General features: G+C 42.1%; 1 protein-coding gene across 1 annotated transcript; it reads right to left on the reverse strand.

Annotated features, from left to right (window-relative positions):
- Nucleotides 1–15,467: 15,467 nt before the first annotated feature.
- Nucleotides 15,468–16,439, reverse strand: LOC115638022 (olfactory receptor 10A7-like). The gene has a single exon (XM_030539621.1). The coding sequence runs from the start codon at nucleotides 16,437–16,439 to the stop codon at nucleotides 15,468–15,470; it is 972 nt and encodes a 323-aa protein (XP_030395481.1).
- Between the last annotated feature and the right edge of the window lie 7,999 nt (nucleotides 16,440–24,438).

Here is a 24,438-nt window from a genome sequence, read left to right on the forward strand (position 1 = left end):
AAGCAGTATCTTTTATTGGCCTAACCTATGTTGGGAACAGAAAGAATCTTTTGAGTCCCATAGAGCTCTTCTTCAGGTCTGTCAACTAGTTTACGGGCCGGGAGAAGATTTCATCTATGCATTTGTAGGCTCCTGTTCAAGTCACAAACCTCTAGCCCAGGGGTAGGCAACCTATGGCACGGGTGCTGAAGGCGGCATGTGAGCTAATTTCCAGTGGCACTCACACTGCCCAGGTCCTGGCCACCAGTCCAGGGGGCACTTCATTTTAATTTAATTTTAAATGAAGCTTCTTAAACATTTCAAAAACCTATTTACTTTACATACAACAATAATTTAATTATATATTATAGACTTATAGAAAAAGACCTTCTAAAAATGTTAAAATGTATGACTGGCACATGAAACCTTAAATTAGAGTGAATAAATGAAGAGTCGGCACACCACTTCTGAAAAGTGCTGACCTCTGCTCTAGCCAGTGACAGTTCTAGAACAGATCCTTATTTTTTGCATGAAAAAAGCCTAACAAGGTATATTGGCAGCTTAGAAGTAGATCTTGTTCAGGGGTTGAGGTCAGGTTGGCTGCCTTAACTCTTTGGGAGACCTAGCACAAACGGGGGTTGAAAGGACATTGTCAAAGCAAGTGTTGGGCACGGGCAGCTGTATTGAAGGAGAGCTTTGTGGAACTTGACAGCTTGTCTCTTCCACCAACAGATATTGGTCCAATAAAAGAAAGTTCTCACTTTGTGTCTCTCATATCCTGGGACCAACACAGCTACCACAACAATGCAAATAACTTTAAGGGGAGTTAGGTTCTGGAACAGGCTTTTAAGGAAGGTCAGGGAATCCCCATCATCTCTGGTTTTAAAGAAGAGGTTGGATGAACACCTGTTGGGGATTTCCTTAAGTTTCCTTTGTCCTGCCTCAGCACAGGGGGCTGGGCTAGATTTCCTCTCAGTTCCCCTTCCAGCACTATATTTCTATAATTCTACACATATATCATTCAGCCAAATTGACATTTTCCAATTAAACTGAGTGTCACTGGAAACTTTCCCACTAACTCTCATCCGTCTCTTTATTCCCTGATGGTTCAGTGGATTCACAGAGCCTCTTCCAATTCTCCAACTCAGACATATTGAATTGGTTTGTTGCTTGCGTTTTACCTAGAGCACTTATACTTCAAGTTACCTCTGGCCATCTCTGACAGTCTGACCTCATCTCGTATCAGGCACTGCCTTCATTTCTCCTCATCCCAAATCAAACAATCTGCCACAGCTGGTGCATTTGAATTACTCTCCCTTCTGAGATCTTGTCTGTGACATGAAATAGCAGTTTAATTCAGAGACAGAATCTCCCAGCAAGCCCCTCCTGATTCCATCTAGGGTTTGCTCCTGTCCCTTACTGCTGCTATGGAAAGTTTCTTCCCCACCCCTTTCTGACACTGGGTCACCTCTGCATGCCCTACAGAAGTCTCCTTTCAGGTCTTTGATTTTTGCCTGGCTATCAGGCTCAGCTCTCTGACAGCTCCCCAGACCTCTCTGAGCAGGGGAGCTCGGCTGGTCTCTTCTTTTAGGAAGCCCCAGCCCAGAGCTTCCATCATGTCACCCAAAACCAGATTTGTCAGCTCTGTTCAGATGAGAAGACACAGGTTGTGCCGAGCCCGTCTTCCCTTAACAGGCCAGCACACCATGTGCTACCCTGCTAATTTCCTTTTTACATGCCCTTGTTCTGTTCTTTTCTATCTGCTTTGTTTAATTTGGATTCCCATTCTCCTGTTCCAGGCTTCAGCCTAGTCACACTGACCCAGATCGCTCACTGGTGTAAATAACCAATAGCTCTTTTGGAATCAATGGGGCCAGGCCACTCTCCCACTGATGTAAATCATCCATCGCTCCATTGGAGTCAATGGGCCAGATTCCTAGCTGAGGACCTTGCACCAGGCATGCACCTCAATTTCCCTGTTCTGAAATAGTGCTATTAACTCCGACAGGCACTGCTGTGGGGAGGTGAAGCTAAAACTATGAATATTCACAAAGCACATTCATGCCCCTGCTTGGAAGGTGGGATAGAAATGCCTTCTGGCGGATGGAGCTCACCTGCAACCACAGGACACCCCAAGCTTGAAGTGATGAGCTCGTATTTCTCAAAGGTTTGGCAGCCAGGACTCAGATTCCTCAGCTGAGGTTCTCATCTGCCATCCTTCTGAAGAATCTAGATCGTCTCAGTGGAGAGACCTGCATCCACCTGAATGAACGAGCAGCTGCTTCAGTGTGCGATAGAACATGCTGTGCCTCCCATGTATCAAAGTGCAGAGGTCTCCTTGTATTTGTATCTTTCTCCATGGCAGGCTGCCTTTCCCTTGAGTTCATCTCTGAAGGCGCTGAGCTGGGGGATTTAGCATTGTGTTTTCTGTGCAGACAGTACAAACAACTGTCCTGATGCAACCAACCTTCTACATCCAGAGGAATCTCTTTCCTTCTCCCTCCTGTCAGAGATCACTGTTCTGCATGGCTGAAATGTAATACAGAGCCCATAGAGTGCATGGGCATGCAGAGTGACTCTGCGGAGTAATCTTTGCTCATGTCAGTTGTCCCATTGCCTTCAGTGGAACAACTCCACGAGTAACAATGGCTAAGATAATTCAGGCATGCTGTATTGGGTGGTCAAGACATTCAGTTTACCAAAAGGAAGAAGGCGGAATGTAAATTTAATCCATAGTTTGCAAATGGATGCTTTGAAGGAAAGGAAATCTCTCACACACAGACGCACAAACCCAATGGAAATATTTAACCAAGGAATTTTGATGTGATTTTTAATCTTTATTCATTTATTTAACAATAGTCTCTCGCTTCTGGTGAACTGTAGCAGAATTTAGGGCCTTGAAAATAGGTTCCCATTGGAGAAAGGTGACAGGGTGTTGTTAGGAGCTAAAAGGCTGAGGTGGGAAGTAGGAAGGGGGAGGCTCTACATAAATGCTGTTATGTTGTGATGTACCTGGAGCATAAATAATAAGAAAGACACTCAGAGTAGATACCCTGCTGGACTGTGTGTGCTGCTTCATTTACAAAGTGGGCCAACCAGCCTGGGTTTCTGGGAGTGGAAGGTGGAGCTCATGCCCAAGGAGAAAATAGCGTGGTGCTGTGTGGGTAATTTCTTAGCGTAACTTGTTTATTGACACTACGTACAGCAGTCCTGGAGCAGAGGTGGTCACAAAAAACATTCCTCTGGTCGGAATCTCACCCCACGTGCCAGTGCTTGGTTCCAAAGAAGCAGCTCTGCTGAAATATTTGACTCTATTTAGAGACATGAAAGCAGAAGGTAACTCTTTTTGCTTCCCGCAAAAAGAAACTGTATCACAAAACTAACATCAGTGCAGCATTTCTTTAAAGGCTGCGTACTGCTCACATGCCAACAACATCACAAACTTTTAAGACAATGTGTAACAGCATCACCTAGTGACTCCCAGCATAGCCATATATTTGTAAATCATTCCTTGTCATGTCCCAAAGCTTCTAAGGGGTCTCAGTATGTTGCCAGGCGACCTGCATGGAGCAGTAGAGCTGACTATAGCACCTGAGACTGGTAGCACTGTGCCCTGAGAACTAGCCCTCTCGGGCCTTGTGCTTGTTGCAGTCAGTTTTGGGGACACTCATTGAAGCAGCTCTCAACCTTAGAACTGTTTCATGTACTTGGCAGCAGCTGAGTGTCCACTGCCCTGCAGTGCCACGTGCTGGGTCCTTTCTTAGGGACTGTTGGAGAGGCCCGAACCACAGGAACTGACTCAGCTCTATGTGTGTGCATCCCCTAGTGCCCTGGCAAAGGCCCAGCTGGGTCAGAAATGTCCTCACTGACTTAGGCTCTGACTCTGCTTCTTTGTTTTTGCACAATCTTCCTGCCTCCAAGGCCGCAATGAGCTATCTGCAATTTCCTTTTTCCAGCTCCTCCCAGCACGGACTGAGGTGAGATGAGAGCGATAAATATTTTCCTGGTGCTGTGTCCATAGGTTGCAGGTAATGCCAGGCTCTTTGCATTTGGCTTATGTGTGTGTTTAATGAGAGTAGTGAATTTGCCAGACCCATGTGACAGGGAAAACAATAGCATAACTTCAGAGGTGGCAGGTTTCCTATAGTTATGTTCCCACATATTTTGCACCAAAAGATAATTGGGGTTTTTTTGTCCCTCCCCCAAAATATTTATTTTTACATGAAATGGCTTTTCTCATGGAACCACGGACCTGATTACAAGATTTTATGATCTAACCCAGAGAAAGAATATACTGGACCAATACATATACAACAACACTGCAAACCATAGAGAAACAATGCACAATAGGGAATATACATAGGGATTTACTTCCATATTTAATGGGGATTGTGCCTTAAATAAAATATACACAAAAAGGCACTGTACACCCTTCTGATGCAGAGTGAATGTTTAGCCAACCCCAAAGAGAAAAGGCAATATCCCAATGCTTGTATCAGTGCTGAATATGAGAGGTTAACAGACCTGTTCACAGCCTCATTCATCTGTTTTTTGTGGACGTAGTGAGCAACCATAGAGACTTCATCTCAGTAAATCCATGCAGATTTTCTCTATTTTTTAACATGAGCAATGAGATTTTCAATGGGAGTTTTGAACTTAATTTCAGTTGAGACTTTTTGCCCAAATCACCCTCATAGCTTTGAATACTTCGTTAGGAAATAGATATTCAGGCCTGTCTGCAAAGGCCTATACTTTAAGAATTTAGGTGTATTCTTATTACTTAGCTAGTTATAGAGGTATAAAAGAAAGAATAAAAATCACTCTCTGTATGTGTAAGGGCCTTCTTTCACTGTGAGTCTGAGGCCTGGTTCTTAGGTTAAAGCCTTCTGGTAAGCAGCAGAGGCAGCCATAAACTGGGAAGTGTACGGTCACATCCTCACATTCCAAACTAGTCACCTTGAAATAAGGTGCTATTGGGCTGTTAGAAATACAATCCTGTCCTGATATTCCTATCACCTCCAATTCCTATCACCTCCAGAGAAAGGGAAGATCCTAGAAGATGTAAAAAGGAAACTTAGTTTGATATCATCCTGTCTGGCAAGAACTCACTTATTAATAGCTGGGATGTGAAATCCTCATTTCTGTATTGTTCTATCACTGCAGTCTCCACTTCCCTGTTGTTTGTCTGTATAATCTCTGTCTGATTGTTTCTGTCTGCTGTATAATTAATTTTGTTGAGTGTAAACCAATTAAGATGATGGGATTTAATTGGTTAAATAACCATGTTACAATATGTTAGAATTGGTTAGTAAAATGATTGGTTAAGGTATAGCTAAGCAAAACTCAAGTTTTACTATATAGTTTGCAGTCAATCAGGAAGTCAGTGGGGGGCTTGGGACGGCGCTGCCCATGGGAGCCAGCTGAGATCACTCAATTAGGGTGAACTGTAGACAAAACAGGGCAAATAAACCCCAAAAGCTGGTGGTTATTCCAATACTTAACATTTACCATGCCAGCACAAAACAGTTTCTATAGTACCTCAGTGGTTACTCAGAAGTCCAAACACCGCAGTTCCCTTAAAGTGCCCAGCCTCCGGCCTCTGTCCAGGCACACCTGTCAGATATGATGATGAAAATCTTACTTCATCATATAAAAGAAAAGGTTCTTCCAATCCCAAAGGATCAGCCACTTACCTAGGTCCAATTACAACTAGATCTTATCCAAAATACATGCTTATGGCCAATTCTTATTACCTCAGCTAAAATTCATTAAAAAGAAAAGAGAGAGAGAGAATTGGTTAAAAGATCAATGTACACACAGACTTGAATTCAATTCTTGAGGTTCAGATACATAGCAGAGGTGAGCTTATAGTTGTCAAAAGTCCTTTTAGAAATAGTCCATAAGTTATAGTTCAATCTCCATATTCAGGGTGGCTCCAGTCAGTGACTGGGGATCTCAATCCTTATGGCTTAAGGTTTCCCCCTCTTGAAATCCAAAGCAGATCTGAGATGAAGTAGGATCATGTCCCAGGGTTCTGATACATTTCCAGCAGCCTTTAAGCCTGAGAAAACAATAGGCTTAACTCCTTCTTCCATACATCCTGGCAATTAGCACTGGGTAATTTATCCATTAAACAGTTCAGATACAGGTTATCACAACATTCAAAGAGACACATAGACAATAATATTATTTTACTCAAGTATTTTCCTAAATGTTAATATTCCTTTTTTGATCTTCGAATCAAAGCTATAGCGATAGACAAGATTTATTTGCTTACATCACAAGACCTGAGAGAACATCTACCCTTCTACCGCTAACAATTCAGACTTGCATTTCAATGCTCTATTCATCTACATATTTTCCTAACAAGTCTCTAAAGTTGGTTCATGTGTTAGGTCAGTCTGTGAGTTAATTAACTCTTTCTGGCCCTTTCACCTTTCAATGAGATATTATATTACACTCATAACATCACAAGGGGAATGGAAACAGGGAATAGGGGTGGTGGAATTGAAATAATGTTTCGCTAAGGGTGGGGAATGGGAACAGGGACACAGGCAAGGCTCTGTGGTGTCAGAGCTGGGAAGGGGTACACTAAGGAAGGAAACTGGAATCATGCTTGCTAAAAGTTCACCCCAATAAACATCAAATTGTTTGCACCTTTGGACTTCGGATATTGTTGCTCTCTGTTCATGCGAGAAGGACCAGGGAAGTGAGACGGTAAAGGAATAAGCCCCCTAACAAACCTCAGTGTAAGGGCCAGATTTAAAAAGGTATTTTGGTGCCTTGTGGGAGTGTCTTGGGGCATAAACACCTTTAAAAATCTGGAGCTTTGTTATTGTATAGTATTCGCTATGTTCCTTGTGAAAGTCACATATTTACTAACCACTTTGTGCAAGGCTTCCCTGACCTCTCTGTTTCTCAGGCTATAGATGAGGGGGTTTACCAGGGGAGTTAGGACTGTGTAACAAAGTGAGAGAACTTTCTTTAGGAATCTCAGTATATCAAGTTTTGGAAGCAGGTAGACAGTCATTAGTGTTCCATAGAAAATTGTCACCACAATGAGGTGGGAGGAGCAAGTGGAAAAGGCCTTTTGCCTCCCGGTAGTGGAAGGGATTCGCAGGATTGTTTGTCAAAATTAAAAGACAAAGAAAAATCGAATTGTGTCAAGCCCAACTGTGGTCAATATCAGTGAAAGTGAGAATAGCCTTCCAGCCTGGCTGCTAGAGAGGCAGAGACTTCGATCACTGGCTCCCCTAGCTCCTTCCAACTCCAGGCACCAGAAAGGCACTGCCTATCCTCCAATCTGGGGTTGGGGGAGACAGAGAACTCTGGGGCTCTGCCTCTCCAGACCCTGGAGCTGGGAGGAGAGATAATGATTGATGGAAGTTTAATAGAAAAAAATTGAATATATGTTAAAATAAACAACAAGGCAGAAGAACACAAACCAGAATGAGGAAAGAGAGAGTTAAAGAATATTTGGATAAATTAGATGTATTCAAGTTGGCAGGACCTGATAAAATTCATTCTAAAGCACTTAAGGAGCTAACTTAGCTGAACATCTAAGCAATTATCTTTGGGAACTCATGGAGAACAGGTGAGGTCCCTGAGAAGTGAACAAGGGCAAAGATATTGCTAATATCTGAAAAGGAGAAGAAAGAGGACCTGTGGAATTATAGACCAATCAGCCAAAGTTCAATACCTGGAAATATATGGGAACAAATTATTAAACAATCATTCTGTAAGCACCTAGAGGACGATGGGATTATAAGGAAGAGCTGATATAGGTTTGTCAAGAACAAACCATGCTGAACAAAACCAATGTCCTTGTAAAAACAAGGTTTCTGGCCTAGTGAACAGGGGGAAGCTACAGACATAATGTTTGCTGGTTTTATTACGGTTTTTTTGATAGTATCATAAGCAAACTAGGAAAATGTTGTCTGAATGGAATGACTACAATGGCTGGTTGGAAACCATACTCAGAGAGTAGTTATCAATGGTTCTCTTTCAAACTGGAAGGGTGTATTTAGCGGAGTCCCACAGGGTTCAGTCCTGCCTCTGGTACTATTCAAAATTTTAATTAAAGACATGTATAGTACAATGTATAGTATGCATACACAATTTGTGGATGACAACAAGGTGGGAGGTGTTGCCAGAATTTTGGAGGACAGGATTAGAATTCAAAATTATGGGGTGAATATTCCTTCTGAAGTGCAGTCCTTTGCTTTTGTGCTTATTGAACCATTTCTCCAGTTTTGAACTTTACAAGTGTACTCTCTGTGCCTGTATCCAAATCATTTATGAAGATAATGAATAGAAGCAGACCCAGGACCAATCCCTGTAGGACCCCACTCGATATGCCCTTCCAGCTTGAATGTGAACCATTGATAACTACTCTCTGAGTATGGTTTCTAACCAATTGTGCACTCATCCTATAATAGGTTCACTTAGGCCATATTTTCCTAATTTGCTTATGAAAAGGTCATACGAGACAGTATCAAAAGCCTTACTAAAGTTGATCTAGATCACACCTACTGCTTCCTCCTTATATACAAGTCAAAGAAGGATCTTAGGTTGATTTGAATGACATGTTCTCCACAAATCCATGCTGACCATTACTAATGATCTTATTAGGAAAAGCTTTCTAACTATAAGGGTATGAGAGAAACTAGGTGGGTGAAGCAGTATCTTTTATTGGCCTAACCTATGTTGGGAACAGAAAGAATCTTTTGAGTCCCATAGAGCTCTTCTTCAGGTCTGTCAACTAGTTTACGGGCCGGGAGAAGATTTCATCTATGCATTTGTAGGCTCCTGTTCAAGTCACAAACCTCTAGCCCAGGGGTAGGCAACCTATGGCACGGGTGCTGAAGGCGGCATGTGAGCTAATTTCCAGTGGCACTCACACTGCCCAGGTCCTGGCCACCAGTCCAGGGGGCACTTCATTTTAATTTAATTTTAAATGAAGCTTCTTAAACATTTCAAAAACCTATTTACTTTACATACAACAATAATTTAATTATATATTATAGACTTATAGAAAAAGACCTTCTAAAAATGTTAAAATGTATGACTGGCACATGAAACCTTAAATTAGAGTGAATAAATGAAGAGTCGGCACACCACTTCTGAAAAGTGCTGACCTCTGCTCTAGCCAGTGACAGTTCTAGAACAGATCCTTATTTTTTGCATGAAAAAAGCCTAACAAGGTATATTGGCAGCTTAGAAGTAGATCTTGTTCAGGGGTTGAGGTCAGGTTGGCTGCCTTAACTCTTTGGGAGACCTAGCACAAACGGGGGTTGAAAGGACATTGTCAAAGCAAGTGTTGGGCACGGGCAGCTGTATTGAAGGAGAGCTTTGTGGAACTTGACAGCTTGTCTCTTCCACCAACAGATATTGGTCCAATAAAAGAAAGTTCTCACTTTGTGTCTCTCATATCCTGGGACCAACACAGCTACCACAACAATGCAAATAACTTTAAGGGGAGTTAGGTTCTGGAACAGGCTTTTAAGGAAGGTCAGGGAATCCCCATCATCTCTGGTTTTAAAGAAGAGGTTGGATGAACACCTGTTGGGGATTTCCTTAAGTTTCCTTTGTCCTGCCTCAGCACAGGGGGCTGGGCTAGATTTCCTCTCAGTTCCCCTTCCAGCACTATATTTCTATAATTCTACACATATATCATTCAGCCAAATTGACATTTTCCAATTAAACTGAGTGTCACTGGAAACTTTCCCACTAACTCTCATCCGTCTCTTTATTCCCTGATGGTTCAGTGGATTCACAGAGCCTCTTCCAATTCTCCAACTCAGACATATTGAATTGGTTTGTTGCTTGCGTTTTACCTAGAGCACTTATACTTCAAGTTACCTCTGGCCATCTCTGACAGTCTGACCTCATCTCGTATCAGGCACTGCCTTCATTTCTCCTCATCCCAAATCAAACAATCTGCCACAGCTGGTGCATTTGAATTACTCTCCCTTCTGAGATCTTGTCTGTGACATGAAATAGCAGTTTAATTCAGAGACAGAATCTCCCAGCAAGCCCCTCCTGATTCCATCTAGGGTTTGCTCCTGTCCCTTACTGCTGCTATGGAAAGTTTCTTCCCCACCCCTTTCTGACACTGGGTCACCTCTGCATGCCCTACAGAAGTCTCCTTTCAGGTCTTTGATTTTTGCCTGGCTATCAGGCTCAGCTCTCTGACAGCTCCCCAGACCTCTCTGAGCAGGGGAGCTCGGCTGGTCTCTTCTTTTAGGAAGCCCCAGCCCAGAGCTTCCATCATGTCACCCAAAACCAGATTTGTCAGCTCTGTTCAGATGAGAAGACACAGGTTGTGCCGAGCCCGTCTTCCCTTAACAGGCCAGCACACCATGTGCTACCCTGCTAATTTCCTTTTTACATGCCCTTGTTCTGTTCTTTTCTATCTGCTTTGTTTAATTTGGATTCCCATTCTCCTGTTCCAGGCTTCAGCCTAGTCACACTGACCCAGATCGCTCACTGGTGTAAATAACCAATAGCTCTTTTGGAATCAATGGGGCCAGGCCACTCTCCCACTGATGTAAATCATCCATCGCTCCATTGGAGTCAATGGGCCAGATTCCTAGCTGAGGACCTTGCACCAGGCATGCACCTCAATTTCCCTGTTCTGAAATAGTGCTATTAACTCCGACAGGCACTGCTGTGGGGAGGTGAAGCTAAAACTATGAATATTCACAAAGCACATTCATGCCCCTGCTTGGAAGGTGGGATAGAAATGCCTTCTGGCGGATGGAGCTCACCTGCAACCACAGGACACCCCAAGCTTGAAGTGATGAGCTCGTATTTCTCAAAGGTTTGGCAGCCAGGACTCAGATTCCTCAGCTGAGGTTCTCATCTGCCATCCTTCTGAAGAATCTAGATCGTCTCAGTGGAGAGACCTGCATCCACCTGAATGGACGAGCAGCTGCTTCAGTGTGCGATAGAACATGCTGTGCCTCCCATGTATCAAAGTGCAGAGGTCTCCTTGTATTTGTATCTTTCTCCATGGCAGGCTGCCTTTCCCTTGAGTTCATCTCTGAAGGCGCTGAGCTGGGGGATTTAGCATTGTGTTTTCTGTGCAGACAGTACAAACAACTGTCCTGATGCAACCAACCTTCTACATCCAGAGGAATCTCTTTCCTTCTCCCTCCTGTCAGAGATCACTGTTCTGCATGGCTGAAATGTAATACAGAGCCCATAGAGTGCATGGGCATGCAGAGTGACTCTGCGGAGTAATCTTTGCTCATGTCAGTTGTCCCATTGCCTTCAGTGGAACAACTCCACGAGTAACAATGGCTAAGATAATTCAGGCATGCTGTATTGGGTGGTCAAGACATTCAGTTTACCAAAAGGAAGAAGGCGGAATGTAAATTTAATCCATAGTTTGCAAATGGATGCTTTGAAGGAAAGGAAATCTCTCACACACAGACGCACAAACCCAATGGAAATATTTAACCAAGGAATTTTGATGTGATTTTTAATCTTTATTCATTTATTTAACAATAGTCTCTCGCTTCTGGTGAACTGTAGCAGAATTTAGGGCCTTGAAAATAGGTTCCCATTGGAGAAAGGTGACAGGGTGTTGTTAGGAGCTAAAAGGCTGAGGTGGGAAGTAGGAAGGGGGAGGCTCTACATAAATGCTGTTATGTTGTGATGTACCTGGAGCATAAATAATAAGAAAGACACTCAGAGTAGATACCCTGCTGGACTGTGTGTGCTGCTTCATTTACAAAGTGGGCCAACCAGCCTGGGTTTCTGGGAGTGGAAGGTGGAGCTCATGCCCAAGGAGAAAATAGCGTGGTGCTGTGTGGGTAATTTCTTAGTGTAACTTGTTTATTGACACTACGTACAGCAGTCCTGGAGCAGAGGTGGTCACAAAAAACATTCCTCTGGTCGGAATCTCACCCCACGTGCCAGTGCTTGGTTCCAAAGAAGCAGCTCTGCTGAAATATTTGACTCTATTTAGAGACATGAAAGCAGAAGGTAACTCTTTTTGCTTCCCGCAAAAAGAAACTGTATCACAAAACTAACATCAGGGCAGCATTTCTTTAAAGGCTGCGTACTGCTCACATGCCAACAACATCACAAACTTTTAAGACAATGTGTAACAGCATCACCTAGTGACTCCCAGCATAGCCATATATTTGTAAATCATTCCTTGTCATGTCCCAAAGCTTCTAAGGGGTCTCAGTATATTGCCAGGCGACCTGCATGGAGCAGTAGAGCTGACTATAGCACCTGAGACTGGTAGCACTGTGCCCTGAGAACTAGCCCTCTCGGGCCTTGTGCTTGTTGCAGTCAGTTTTGGGGACACTCATTGAAGCAGCTCTCAACCTTAGAACTGTTTCATGTACTTGGCAGCAGCTGAGTGTCCACTGCCCTGCAGTGCCACGTGCTGGGTCCTTTCTTAGGGACTGTTGGAGAGGCCCGAACCACAGGAACTGACTCAGCTCTATGTGTGTGCATCCCCTAGTGCCCTGGCAAAGGCCCAGCTGGGTCAGAAATGTCCTCACTGACTTAGGCTCTGACTCTGCTTCTTTGTTTTTGCACAATCTTCCTGCCTCCAAGGCCGCAATGAGCTATCTGCAATTTCCTTTTTCCAGCTCCTCCCAGCACGGACTGAGGTGAGATGAGAGCGATAAATATTTTCCTGGTGCTGTGTCCATAGGTTGCAGGTAATGCCAGGCTCTTTGCATTTGGCTTATGTGTGTGTTTAATGAGAGTAGTGAATTTGCCAGACCCATGTGACAGGGAAAACAATAGCATAACTTCAGAGGTGGCAGGTTTCCTATAGTTATGTTCCCACATATTTTGCACCAAAAGATAATTGGGGTTTTTTTGTCCCTCCCCCAAAATATTTATTTTTACATGAAATGGCTTTTCTCATGGAACCACGGACCTGATTACAAGATTTTATGATCTAACCCAGAGAAAGAATATACTGGACCAATACATATACAACAACACTGCAAACCATAGAGAAACAATGCACAATAGGGAATATACATAGGGATTTACTTCCATATTTAATGGGGATTGTGCCTTAAATAAAATATACACAAAAAGGCACTGTACACCCTTCTGATGCAGAGTGAATGTTTAGCCAACCCCAAAGAGAAAAGGCAATATCCCAATGCTTGTATCAGTGCTGAATATGAGAGGTTAACAGACCTGTTCACAGCCTCATTCATCTGTTTTTTGTGGACGTAGTGAGCAACCATAGAGACTTCATCTCAGTAAATCCATGCAGATTTTCTCTATTTTTTAACATGAGCAATGAGATTTTCAATGGGAGTTTTGAACTTAATTTCAGTTGAGACTTTTTGCCCAAATCACCCTCATAGCTTTGAATACTTCGTTAGGAAATAGATATTCAGGCCTGTCTGCAAAGGCCTATACTTTAAGAATTTAGGTGTATTCTTATTACTTAGCTAGTTATAGAGGTATAAAAGAAAGAATAAAAATCACTCTCTGTATGTGTAAGGGCCTTCTTTCACTGTGAGTCTGAGGCCTGGTTCTTAGGTTAAAGCCTTCTGGTAAGCAGCAGAGGCAGCCATAAACTGGGAAGTGTACGGTCACATCCTCACATTCCAAACTAGTCACCTTGAAATAAGGTGCTATTGGGCTGTTAGAAATACAATCCTGTCCTGATATTCCTATCACCTCCAATTCCTATCACCTCCAGAGAAAGGGAAGATCCTAGAAGATGTAAAAAGGAAACTTAGTTTGATATCATCCTGTCTGGCAAGAACTCACTTATTAATAGCTGGGATGTGAAATCCTCATTTCTGTATTGTTCTATCACTGCAGTCTCCACTTCCCTGTTGTTTGTCTGTATAATCTCTGTCTGATTGTTTCTGTCTGCTGTATAATTAATTTTGTTGAGTGTAAACCAATTAAGATGATGGGATTTAATTGGTTAAATAACCATGTTACAATATGTTAGAATTGGTTAGTAAAATGATTGGTTAAGGTATAGCTAAGCAAAACTCAAGTTTTACTATATAGTTTGCAGTCAATCAGGAAGTCAGTGGGGGGCTTGGGACGGCGCTGCCCATGGGAGCCAGCTGAGATCACTCAATTAGGGTGAACTGTAGACAAAACAGGGCAAATAAACCCCAAAAGCTGGTGGTTATTCCAATACTTAACATTTACCATGCCAGCACAAAACAGTTTCTATAGTACCTCAGTGGTTACTCAGAAGTCCAAACACCGCAGTTCCCTTAAAGTGCCCAGCCTCCGGCCTCTGTCCAGGCACACCTGTCAGATATGATGATGAAAATCTTACTTCATCATATAAAAGAAAAGGTTCTTCCAATCCCAAAGGATCAGCCACTTACCTAGGTCCAATTACAACTAGATCTTATCCAAAATACATGCTTATGGCCAATTCTTATTACCTCAGCTAAAATTCATTAAAAAAGAAAAGAGAGAGAGAGAATTGGTTAAAAGATCAATGTACACACAGACTTGAATTCAATTCTTGAGGTTCAGATACATAGCAGAGGTGAGCTTATAGTTGTCAAAAGTCCTTTTAGAAATAGTCCATAAGTTATAGTTCAATCTCCATATTCAGGGTGGCTCCAGTCAGTGACTGGGGATCTCAATCCTTATGGCTTAAGGTTTCCCCCTCTTGAAACCCAAAGCAGATCTGAGATGAAGTAGGATCATGTCCCAGGGTTCTGATACATTTCCAGCAGCCTTTAAGCCTGAGAAAACAATAGGCTTAACTCCTTCTTCCATACATCCTGGCAATTAGCACTGGGTAATTTATCCATTAAACAGTTCAGATACAGGTTATCACAACATTCAAAGAGACACATAGACAATAATATTATTTTACTCAAGTATTTTCCTAAATGTTAATATTCCTTTTTTGATCTTCGAATCAAAGCTATAGCGATAGACAAGATTTATTTGCTTACATCACAAGACCTGAGAGAACATCTACCCTTCTACCGCTAACAATTCAGACTTGCATTTCAATGCTCTATTCATCTACATATTTTCCTAACAAGTCTCTAAAGTTGGGTCATGTGTTAGGTCAGTCTGTGAGTTAATTAACTCTTTCTGGCCCTTTCACCTTTCAATGAGATATTATATTACACTCATAACATCACAGGGGGAATGGAAACAGGGAATAGGGGTGGTGGAATTGAAATAATGTTTCGCTAAGGGTGGGGAATGGGAACAGGGACACAGGCAAGGCTCTGTGGTGTCAGAGCTGGGAAGGGGTACACTAAGGAAGGAAACTGGAATCATGCTTGCTAAAAGTTCACCCCAATAAACATCAAATTGTTTGCACCTTTGGACTTCGGATATTGTTGCTCTCTGTTCATGCGAGAAGGACCAGGGAAGTGAGACGGTAAAGGAATAAGCCCCCTAACAAACCTCAGTGTAAGGGCCAGATTTACAAAGGTATTTTGGTGCCTTGTGGGAGTGTCTTGGGGCATAAACACCTTTAAAAATCTGGAGCTTTGTTATTGTATAGTATTCGCTATGTTCCTTGTGAAAGTCACATATTTACTAACCACTTTGTGCAAGGCTTCCCTGACCTCTCTGTTTCTCAGGCTATAGATGAGGGGGTTTACCAGGGGAGTTAGGACTGTGTAACAAAGTGAGAGAACTTTCTTTAGGAATCTCAGTATATCAAGTTTTGGAAGCAGGTAGACAGTCATTAGTGTTCCATAGAAAATTGTCACCACAATGAGGTGGGAGGAGCAAGTGGAAAAGGCCTTTTGCCTCCCGGTAGTGGAAGGGATTCGCAGGATTGTGGTGATGATATAAATGTAGGATGTCAAGGTTAGTAGAAATGGAGGTAGGGTGAATATACAGGCTAGGATGAAATCCAACAATATGATAACTCGTGTGTCCCCACAGGAGAGTTTTATCAATGGGATGGAATCACAATAGAAATGGTCAATTTTGTTCGGGCCACAGAATATGAACTGCATCATGACTAATGTGAAGATGGTAATAGCCAAACAACCATTTACCCATGACCCAGCAGACAACTGAAGGCAAACTCTGGTATTCATAAGAGATGAATAATAAAGGGGTTTACATACTGCTAAATACCGATCATAAGACATCACTGCTAGCAGATAGCACTCTGTAGATGCCAGAGCACAAAAGAAATACAGTTGTGTGATGCAGCCACTAACAGAAATGGTTCTGTTCCCAGTTAGGAGACTGGCCAGCATCCTGGGCAGAATGGTGGAGCTGTAGCAGGTCTCCAAGAATGACAAGTTCCCCAGGAAGAAGTACATGGGAGTGTGCAGATGCTGATTAGCCACAACAAGCACTATGATGAGGATGTTCCCAGTCAGAGTTGTGATGTAGATCACTAAGAACAGCAGGAAGAGAAGAATTTGCAGGTCAGGGAGATCCCCAAATCCTAGCAGGAAGAATTCCGTGATGGCAGTTTGGTTTCGCCAGTCCGTGTCTGCCATGGTTTGAGACTAGGAACAATGAAACAAACTGTGCATTTGAATCAGAATAACATAGAGTTAAAAGTTAATGAAATGTCACCATTTAATTCTATAAAAGTATAAAAAAACTCCTCAACTGGTTACCAACCCTAATTTTGTGACTAAAGTTAGACCTTGGGCAAGTGCCTTAGTCCTAGAATTCAACCCTGATATCTCTTCATACCTCCCCATGCCAATCTCAGATCAATAAAAATGATAACAACTGCACACTTCTCTGGTAACCCAATATTGACATGACAGATCAGACAAATTGTTCCTCTACTCTCATATCCCATCTAGTGCCTAATTGGAGCAGAACAATGATGTTGAACTTCAACACTGCACATCTGGCAATGGCCAGAATGTCAAGTCTTGGAGGAGTAAATATCGATAAATACATCAACTAAACTTTTGAATTAAGCATTTCAATCCAAAATGTTGTATTTAGGAACATATCATCTATTAAAATTAATGGCAATTATTCTTACTATTTGTCTACTTATTGAATATTTATTTTCACCATCACACAAGACAGAAGTTTATGAATTATAAAGTGGAGTAAAGGCTTCTTAGATCATGTTACACAACAACCTAATCATGATGATGATGATGATGATTGATTGCAGATATTTGGCTAGAGGAGTTGAAAAGCCCTTTTCTGATTCAGATGGTACTTGTCAATATTAAGTATGTAGCAGTATTCAAATGCATCTTATTTGGAGGTAGATTTTGGAAGGGTCAAACCCAGGATGATTTGCAATCCTCAGTGTAGAGTGACTCAGACCTGTTGCATTGGAATAAATGGACCAAAGGCATTACCATAACCCACTCCTGTCCAACACTAAAGAGTGTTAAACAAGTTTCACAGTTGAATGCACAAAGACCACATCCTGTTTAATACCATGACACACACGACAAACACATAAAATTAAAGTATTTTTTTTTCATTTAGTTTGGCTAAACTTCAGTTTATTTCATAATCTGCTCATAAATACATAGGAAGGCTATACTGGGTCAGACTTGGGGTCCAGCTAGCCCAGTACCTGGTCTTCCAACAGTATCCAGTGCCAGATACTTCAGACAGAATGAACAGAACAGGGCTATTTTGAGTGATCCATTCTCTGTCATCTGGCAATTGGAGATTTAGGAACACCTAAAGCATGGGGTTGCATCCCTGACCATCTTGGCTTATAGCCACTGATGGACATATCGTTCATGAGCTTATCTAATTCTTCTTTTGAACAAGTCATATTTTGGCCTTCACAAAATCCCCTGGCAACAAAACCCTCAGGTTGTCTGTGTGTTGTGTAAAGAAGTACTACCTTATTTTTACTTTAAACCTGCTGCCTATTAATTTCATTGGGTCACCTCCAGTTTGTATGTTATGTGAAGGAGAAAATAACACTTCCTTATTCACTTTCTCTGCACCATAAATGTTTTTATAGACCTCTATCATATCCCCGCAGATCATCTTTTTTCTAACTTGAATAGTCCCAGTGTTTTTTAATTTCTTCTCATACCCAAGTTGTTTCATACCCTTAATAATTTTTGTTGCCCTTCTCTGTACTTTTTCCAATTCTAATATATCTTTTTGAGATAGGGTGACCAGAACTGCATGGAGTATTCAACTGCACATATTCAACAGATTTATATAGTGGTATTATGATATTTTTTGTCTTTAATCTTCCCTTTCCTTATGGTTTTTTTTTTGCATTCTGTTAAAGGGTTGATTGCCACTGCACATTGAGTCGATATTATCAGAGAACTATCCACTATGACTCCAAGATCTTTCTTGAGTGGTAATAGCTAATTTACCTCTCTCCATTGTAAAAACAGGCCATTTATTTCTCTCTTTTCTTGTCTACCTTTTAACCAGTTACTGATCCATGAGAGGATCTTCCCTCGTACCATGAATGCTTACTTTGTTTAAGATCCTTTGCTGAGGGACCTTGTATAAGGCTCTCTGAGAGTCCAAGGACACTATGCACTGGCTTATTGACACACTCAAAGAATTTGATAGATTGGTGAGGCATGATTTCCCTTTCCAAAAGTCATATTGACTCTTTCCTAATATATCGTGTTCACCAATGTGTCTGATAATTCCCTTTACTATAGTTTCAAGCAATTTGCCTGGTACTAAGTCTATTAATTGCTAGAGTCGCCTCTGAAATCTTTTTTAAAAATAGGCATTACATTATCTATTCACCAGTCATCTGATACAGAGTCTGATTTAAATTATAGCAACATAAGAATGGCCATACTGGGTAAAATCAAAGGTCCATCTACCCCAGTAGCCTGTCGTACAACAATGGCCAATGCCAGGTGTCGCAGAGAGAATGAACAAACCAGGGGGAAGGGATAGCTCAGCTATTTGAGCTTTGGCCTGCTAAACCCAGGGTTATAAATTCTATCCTTGATGGAGGACCATTTAAGGATCCAGATCAAAAAAAAAAAATTGGAGATTGGTCCTCCTTTGAGCAGGGGGCTGAAATAGATGATCTCCTGAGGTCCCTTGCACCCCTGATATTCTATAGGTAATAATCAAGTAATCTCTTCCCATTCTCTAGCAAACAGAGGCTAGGGGCATCATCCCTGCCCATCCATTTATGGATCTATCCTCCATGAATTTAGATGGAGGTGACCATATCTGCACGAAGTATTCAAGATGTGGGCATATATAGGCAATATGATATTTTCTGTTTTATTTTCTATCCCTTTCTTAATGATTCCCAGCATCCTGTTCATTTTTTTGACTGTCACTGCACATTGAGTGGATATTTTCAGAGAACTGTCCACAATGATTCCAAGATCACTTTCTTGAGTAGTAACAGCTAATTTAGACCCTTTTGTTTTATATGTATAGTTGGGATTATGTTTTCCGATGTGCATTACTTTGCATTTATTAACATTGAATTTCAACTGCCATTTTGTTGCCCAGTCACCCAGTTTTGTGAAAAACTGCTACCCTGCTAACCTCCTTGTGACATTTTCCATGCTCTTGCTATGGTCCTTTCCATCAGCATCACTTATTTTGGATTCCTGTTTTCCTATTCCAGACTCAATTGACTCCAGAGTCAATGGGCCAGATCCCCAGCTGAGGACCTTTCACAAGACATATCTTAATTTCCCCATTGTAAAATGGTGCTATCCACACCAACTGACTCTGCTGTGGAAAGGTCAGGATAAAACTGCAAATATTCACAAAGCACAGCCATGCCCCTGCTTGGAAGGTGGGATAGAAATGCCACCAGGCAGAGGGCGCTCACCTGTAATCACAGGACAGCCCAAACTTGAAGCGATGAGCTCTTATTTCTCAGGGTTTGGTCACCAGGATTTGGGTTCTTGAGTTGAGGTGCTTGTCTCTCATCCTTCTGCAGAATCTGGATCTTCTCAGTAGAGAGACCTGCATACATCTGAATGGATGAGCCTCTGCTGTGATCTGCATTAGAACATGCTCTTCCCCCTCAATTTGCTAAATGCAGAGGTCTCTTGTCATTTGTATCCTTCTTCTTGGCAGGCTGTGTGTCCCTTGAGTCCCTTGAGTTCCAGTGAAGGGGCTGAGCCTGGTTAGTTAGCGATGTGTTTTCTGTACAGACAGTGCAAACAATTGTCCTGATGCAACCAACCTCCCATGCCCAGAAGAATTGCCTTCCAGCTCCCTGCTGTGTGAGATCACTGAAATGTAACACCTGGACCAGGGAGTCCATAGCCATACAGACAGTCACTCTGCTGAGTAATCTTTGCTCATGTCAGTTGTCCCATTGCCTTCTGTGGAACAATTCCATGAGTAACAATGGCTAAGATGAGTCAGGCACATCAGTTCAGACATGCAGTTTAGCAAAAACAAAAGAGATTGAATGTAAATTTAAACCAGGGATTGTCAATTATTTGTGTGTCAAGGTCTACCTTTCTTTCTGAAGGTATAGTCAAGGTCCAAACTCCAGAGGAAAATAATAAAAAAAGGCCCATCAACAACAACTCACTGCCACAAGTAAATAAAAAGATTTCTGGGTCTATTAAAAAATGGCTGGTGGTCCAGATTTGACCTGTGGTCTGCCTATTGACTACCCCTGATTTAATACATGGTTTGCAAATGAAAGCTTTGAGTGAGAGGAAATCTCTCTCTCACACACAGACACACAGACCCAATGGAAATATTCATTCCAAAGAACTTTGATGTGATTGTTAATCTTTATTCATTTATTTAACAATAGTCTCTTGCTTCTGGTGAATAGTAGGAGAATTCAGGGCGTTGAAGGTTGGTTCCCCATTGGAGGAGAGTGACAGGGTGTTGTTAGTAGCTTCAAGTAGAGCCTTTTGGAAGGCAGCACCCTGTTCACTTAGGTACTGGGCATAAGTAGAGTAGAAAGGGCTTAGGTAGTTTGGGTTTGGAAGGGTAGAAAGACAAATTACAAAGAAAGAATATAAACAAATAACACAAGTATGTCTGGACAAAAATAGAAAAGCCAAGGCACAACATGAGATCAAACTAGCTAGAGTCATAAAAGGAAACATGAAAACATTCTACAAATACATTAGAATCAATAGGAAGACCAAGAACAGAAGAGGCCCATTACTCATTGAGGTGGGAAAGACAGTAACAGAAAATATGGAAATGGCAGAGGTGCTTAATGACTTCTTTGTTTTGGTTTTGATGGCGAAAAGGTTGGTGGTGATTGGACGTCTAACATAGTAAATGCTAGTGAAAATAAGGTAATATCAGAGTCTAAAATAGGGAAAGAACAAGTCAAAAATTACTTAGACAAGTTAGATGTCTTCAAATCACCAGGACCTGATGAAAAGCATCCTAGAATACTCAAGGAGTTGACTGAGGAGATATCTGTGCCATTGGCAATTATCTCTGAAAAGTCATGGAAGATGGGAGACATTCCAGAAGACTGGAAAAGGGCAAATATAGTGCCCATCTATAAAAAGGGAAATAAGGATGACCCGGGGAATTACAGACTAGTCAGCTTAACTTCTGTACCTGGAAAGATAATGGAGCAAATAATTAAGCAGTCAATTTGCAAACACCTAGAAGAAAATGAGGTGATAAATAACAGTTAGCATGGATTTGTCAAGAACAAATTATGTCAAACCAATTTGATAGCTTTCTCTGACAGGGAAACAAGCCTTGTGGACTGGGGGGAAGTGGTAGATGTGTTATGTCTTGACTTCAGTAAGGCTTTTGATACTGTCTCACATGACCTGCTCATAAACAAATAGGGAAATACAACCTAGATGGAGCTACTATAAAGTGGGTGCATAATTGTTTGGAAAATCGTTCCCAGAGAGTAGTTATCACTGATTCACAGTCATGCTGGAAGGGCATAAAGAGTTGAATCCCGCAGGAATTGGTTCTGGGTCCAGTTCTGTTCAATATCTTCATCAATGATTTAGATAATGGCCTAGAGAGTACACTTATAAAGTTTGCGGATGATACCAAGCTGGGAGGGGTTGTGACTTCTTTGTAGGATAAGATTAAAATTCAGAATGATCTGGACAAACTGGAGAAATGGTCTGAAGTAAATACGATGAAATTCAATACAGACAAATGCAAAGCACTCCATTTAGAAAGGAACAATCAGTTGCACACATACAAAATAGGAAATGACTGCCTAGGAAGGAGTACTGCAGAAATTGATCTGGGGGTCATAAAAGATCACAAGCTAAATATGAGTGAAGAGTGTAACATATTGCAAAAAAATCAAACAATATTCTGAGATGTATTAGCAGGAGTATTGTAAGCAAGAACAAGAAGTAATTCTTCCACTCTACTCCTCACTGATAGCCCTCAACTGGAGTATTGTGTCCAGTTCCGGGCGCCACATTTCAGGAAAGATGTGGACAAACTGGAGAAAGTCCAGAGAAGAGCAACAAAAATGATTAATGGTCTACAAACATGACCTATGAGGGAAGATTGAAAAAAATGTGTTTGTTTAGTCTGGAGAAGAGAAGACTGAGAGAGGACATGATAACTGTTTTCAAGTAAATAAGGGGTTGCTACAAAGAGGAGAGAGAAAAATTGTTCTTCTTAACCTCTGAGAATAGGACAAGAAGCAATGGGCTTAAATTGCAGCCTAAGGACTTTGTGGAATCTCCATCATTGGGGATTTTTAAGAGCAGGTTGGACACATGCCTGTCAGGGATGGTCTAGATAATATTTAGTCCTGCCTTGACTGCAGGGGTCTGGACTAGATGACCTCTCAAGGTCCCTTCCAATTCTATGATTCTAAGGGATCACTTGCAGCATAAAAGGCTGAGCGAGGGAGCAGGAAGAGGGCTCCATATAACTGCTGTTAAGTTGTGATTTACCCAGAGCATCAAAAGCTAGAAAGACACTCGAGGCAGATACTCTGCTGGACTGTGTGTGCTGCTTCATCCACAAAGAGGGTCAACCAGTCTGGGTTTCTGGGAGTGGAAGGTGGAGCTTGTTCACAAGGAGAAAACAGTGTTTTAGAGTGTGGATAGTTTCTTCTTTATTAACCCCAATACAGCAGTTCTGGAGCAGAGGTGGTCACAAACAACATCCATCTTGTGGGGGCTCTCCACCCATGCACCAGTGACTGGTTCCAAAGAAGCAGCTCGGCCCCAATATTTGACTCTATTTACTGACATGAGAGCAGAAGGTGAACTGTTTTTGCTTGCCACAAAAAGAAACTGCCTCACAAAACTAACAACAATACAAGACTTCTTTAAAGTCTGTGCATTGCTCATATACTATCAAAACTAGAAACATTTGATTTTTTGTAAAGCAATAAGATAGTAATTTTGAGCAGATCTATATATAGGCATTTCAGCATTCCTTGATTGTCAATTATTTTGGGGCAAAACTCCCATCCAGGCATTCCCAGCTAGCCAAGTTCATCTGGACAATAATGACTTGAAGTCAAGTTGTGAGCTCCTTTCCAAATGCACTTAGACGCACAACATCAAAATGTGAAGATGTCCAGTTTATAGAAATGTAGCCCATTGTGTTCATCATTTTTATTTAATATAAGAGTTTGGTAACAGAGAAATATTAATACATGACTGGAAGAATTCACAGAAACTCTCCTTTGAATTTAAGGATCTCTAATATTGTACCTAGGCTCAGAATTTACCAGTGTTCTCTACCATTATGTATCCAATGTGAAAGGTGCCTACTGGTGGAATCTCTCAAGCAGCAGGTGGGAGAGCTACAGGAGGAGGTGGCTAGGTTGAGGAGCATCCATATCCACGAGCGATTCCTGGGCAGTGTCCATGTGGAGACAGCTGAGGTAGCTGTCCCAGTTCACAATACTGCTGACACACCACTGTTGGAGGAGGAGATGGCTCAGGATGGACACTGGCAGCTGGTTACTTCTGGCAGCGGGCAGTGCTCCATCCCTGCTGCCAACCCTCCTGCCGTGGTAATAGGTAAGCGTTATGCTCTTCTTGATACAGAAGAGAAGGAATCAACCCCTACAGTAAAGGAGGAGAAGCCTCGTACCCCTAAGGCTGGGAGGTCTGCCGCCACCACTGAAAATAGGAAACGTAGCGTAGTGGTGGTTGGAGACTCTCTGCTGAGGGGGACAGAGGTGCCCATCTGTCGCCCTGACATTTCATCTCGGGAGGTAAGCTGCCTACTGGGGGCCCATGTCCGAAATATTACAGAGGCATTGTCGAGGATTATCCGGCCTTCTGACTAGTACCCCATGCTACTCATCCATGTGGGCACAAATGATACTGCGAGGTGTGATGTTGAGTGGATCAAGAGTGACTACAGGGCTCTGGGAGTATGTGTGAAGGAGTTTGGAGCACAGGTGGTATTCTCTTTGATTTTTCTTGTCAAAGGTAGGGGCCTGGGCAGAGATAGATGCATCATGGAGGTGAATGCCTGGCTGAGAAGATGGTGTCGCCAGGAGGACTTGGCTTCCTCAACCACAGGATGCTATTCGAGGAAGGATTCTTAGGCAGAGATGGCGTTCACCTTTCGAGGAGGGGAAAGACCCTATTTGCA

Source organism: Gopherus evgoodei, chromosome 21 (genome assembly GCF_007399415.2).
Source record: "Gopherus evgoodei ecotype Sinaloan lineage chromosome 21, rGopEvg1_v1.p, whole genome shotgun sequence".
NCBI classification, from domain to species: Eukaryota; Metazoa; Chordata; order Testudines; family Testudinidae; genus Gopherus; species Gopherus evgoodei.

Bases quoted from the DNA above. Each gene is read 5' to 3' on its own strand.
- LOC115638022 (XM_030539621.1), bottom strand. From the start codon at position 16,439: ATGGCAGACACGGACTGGCGAAACCAAACTGCCATCACGGAATTCTTC.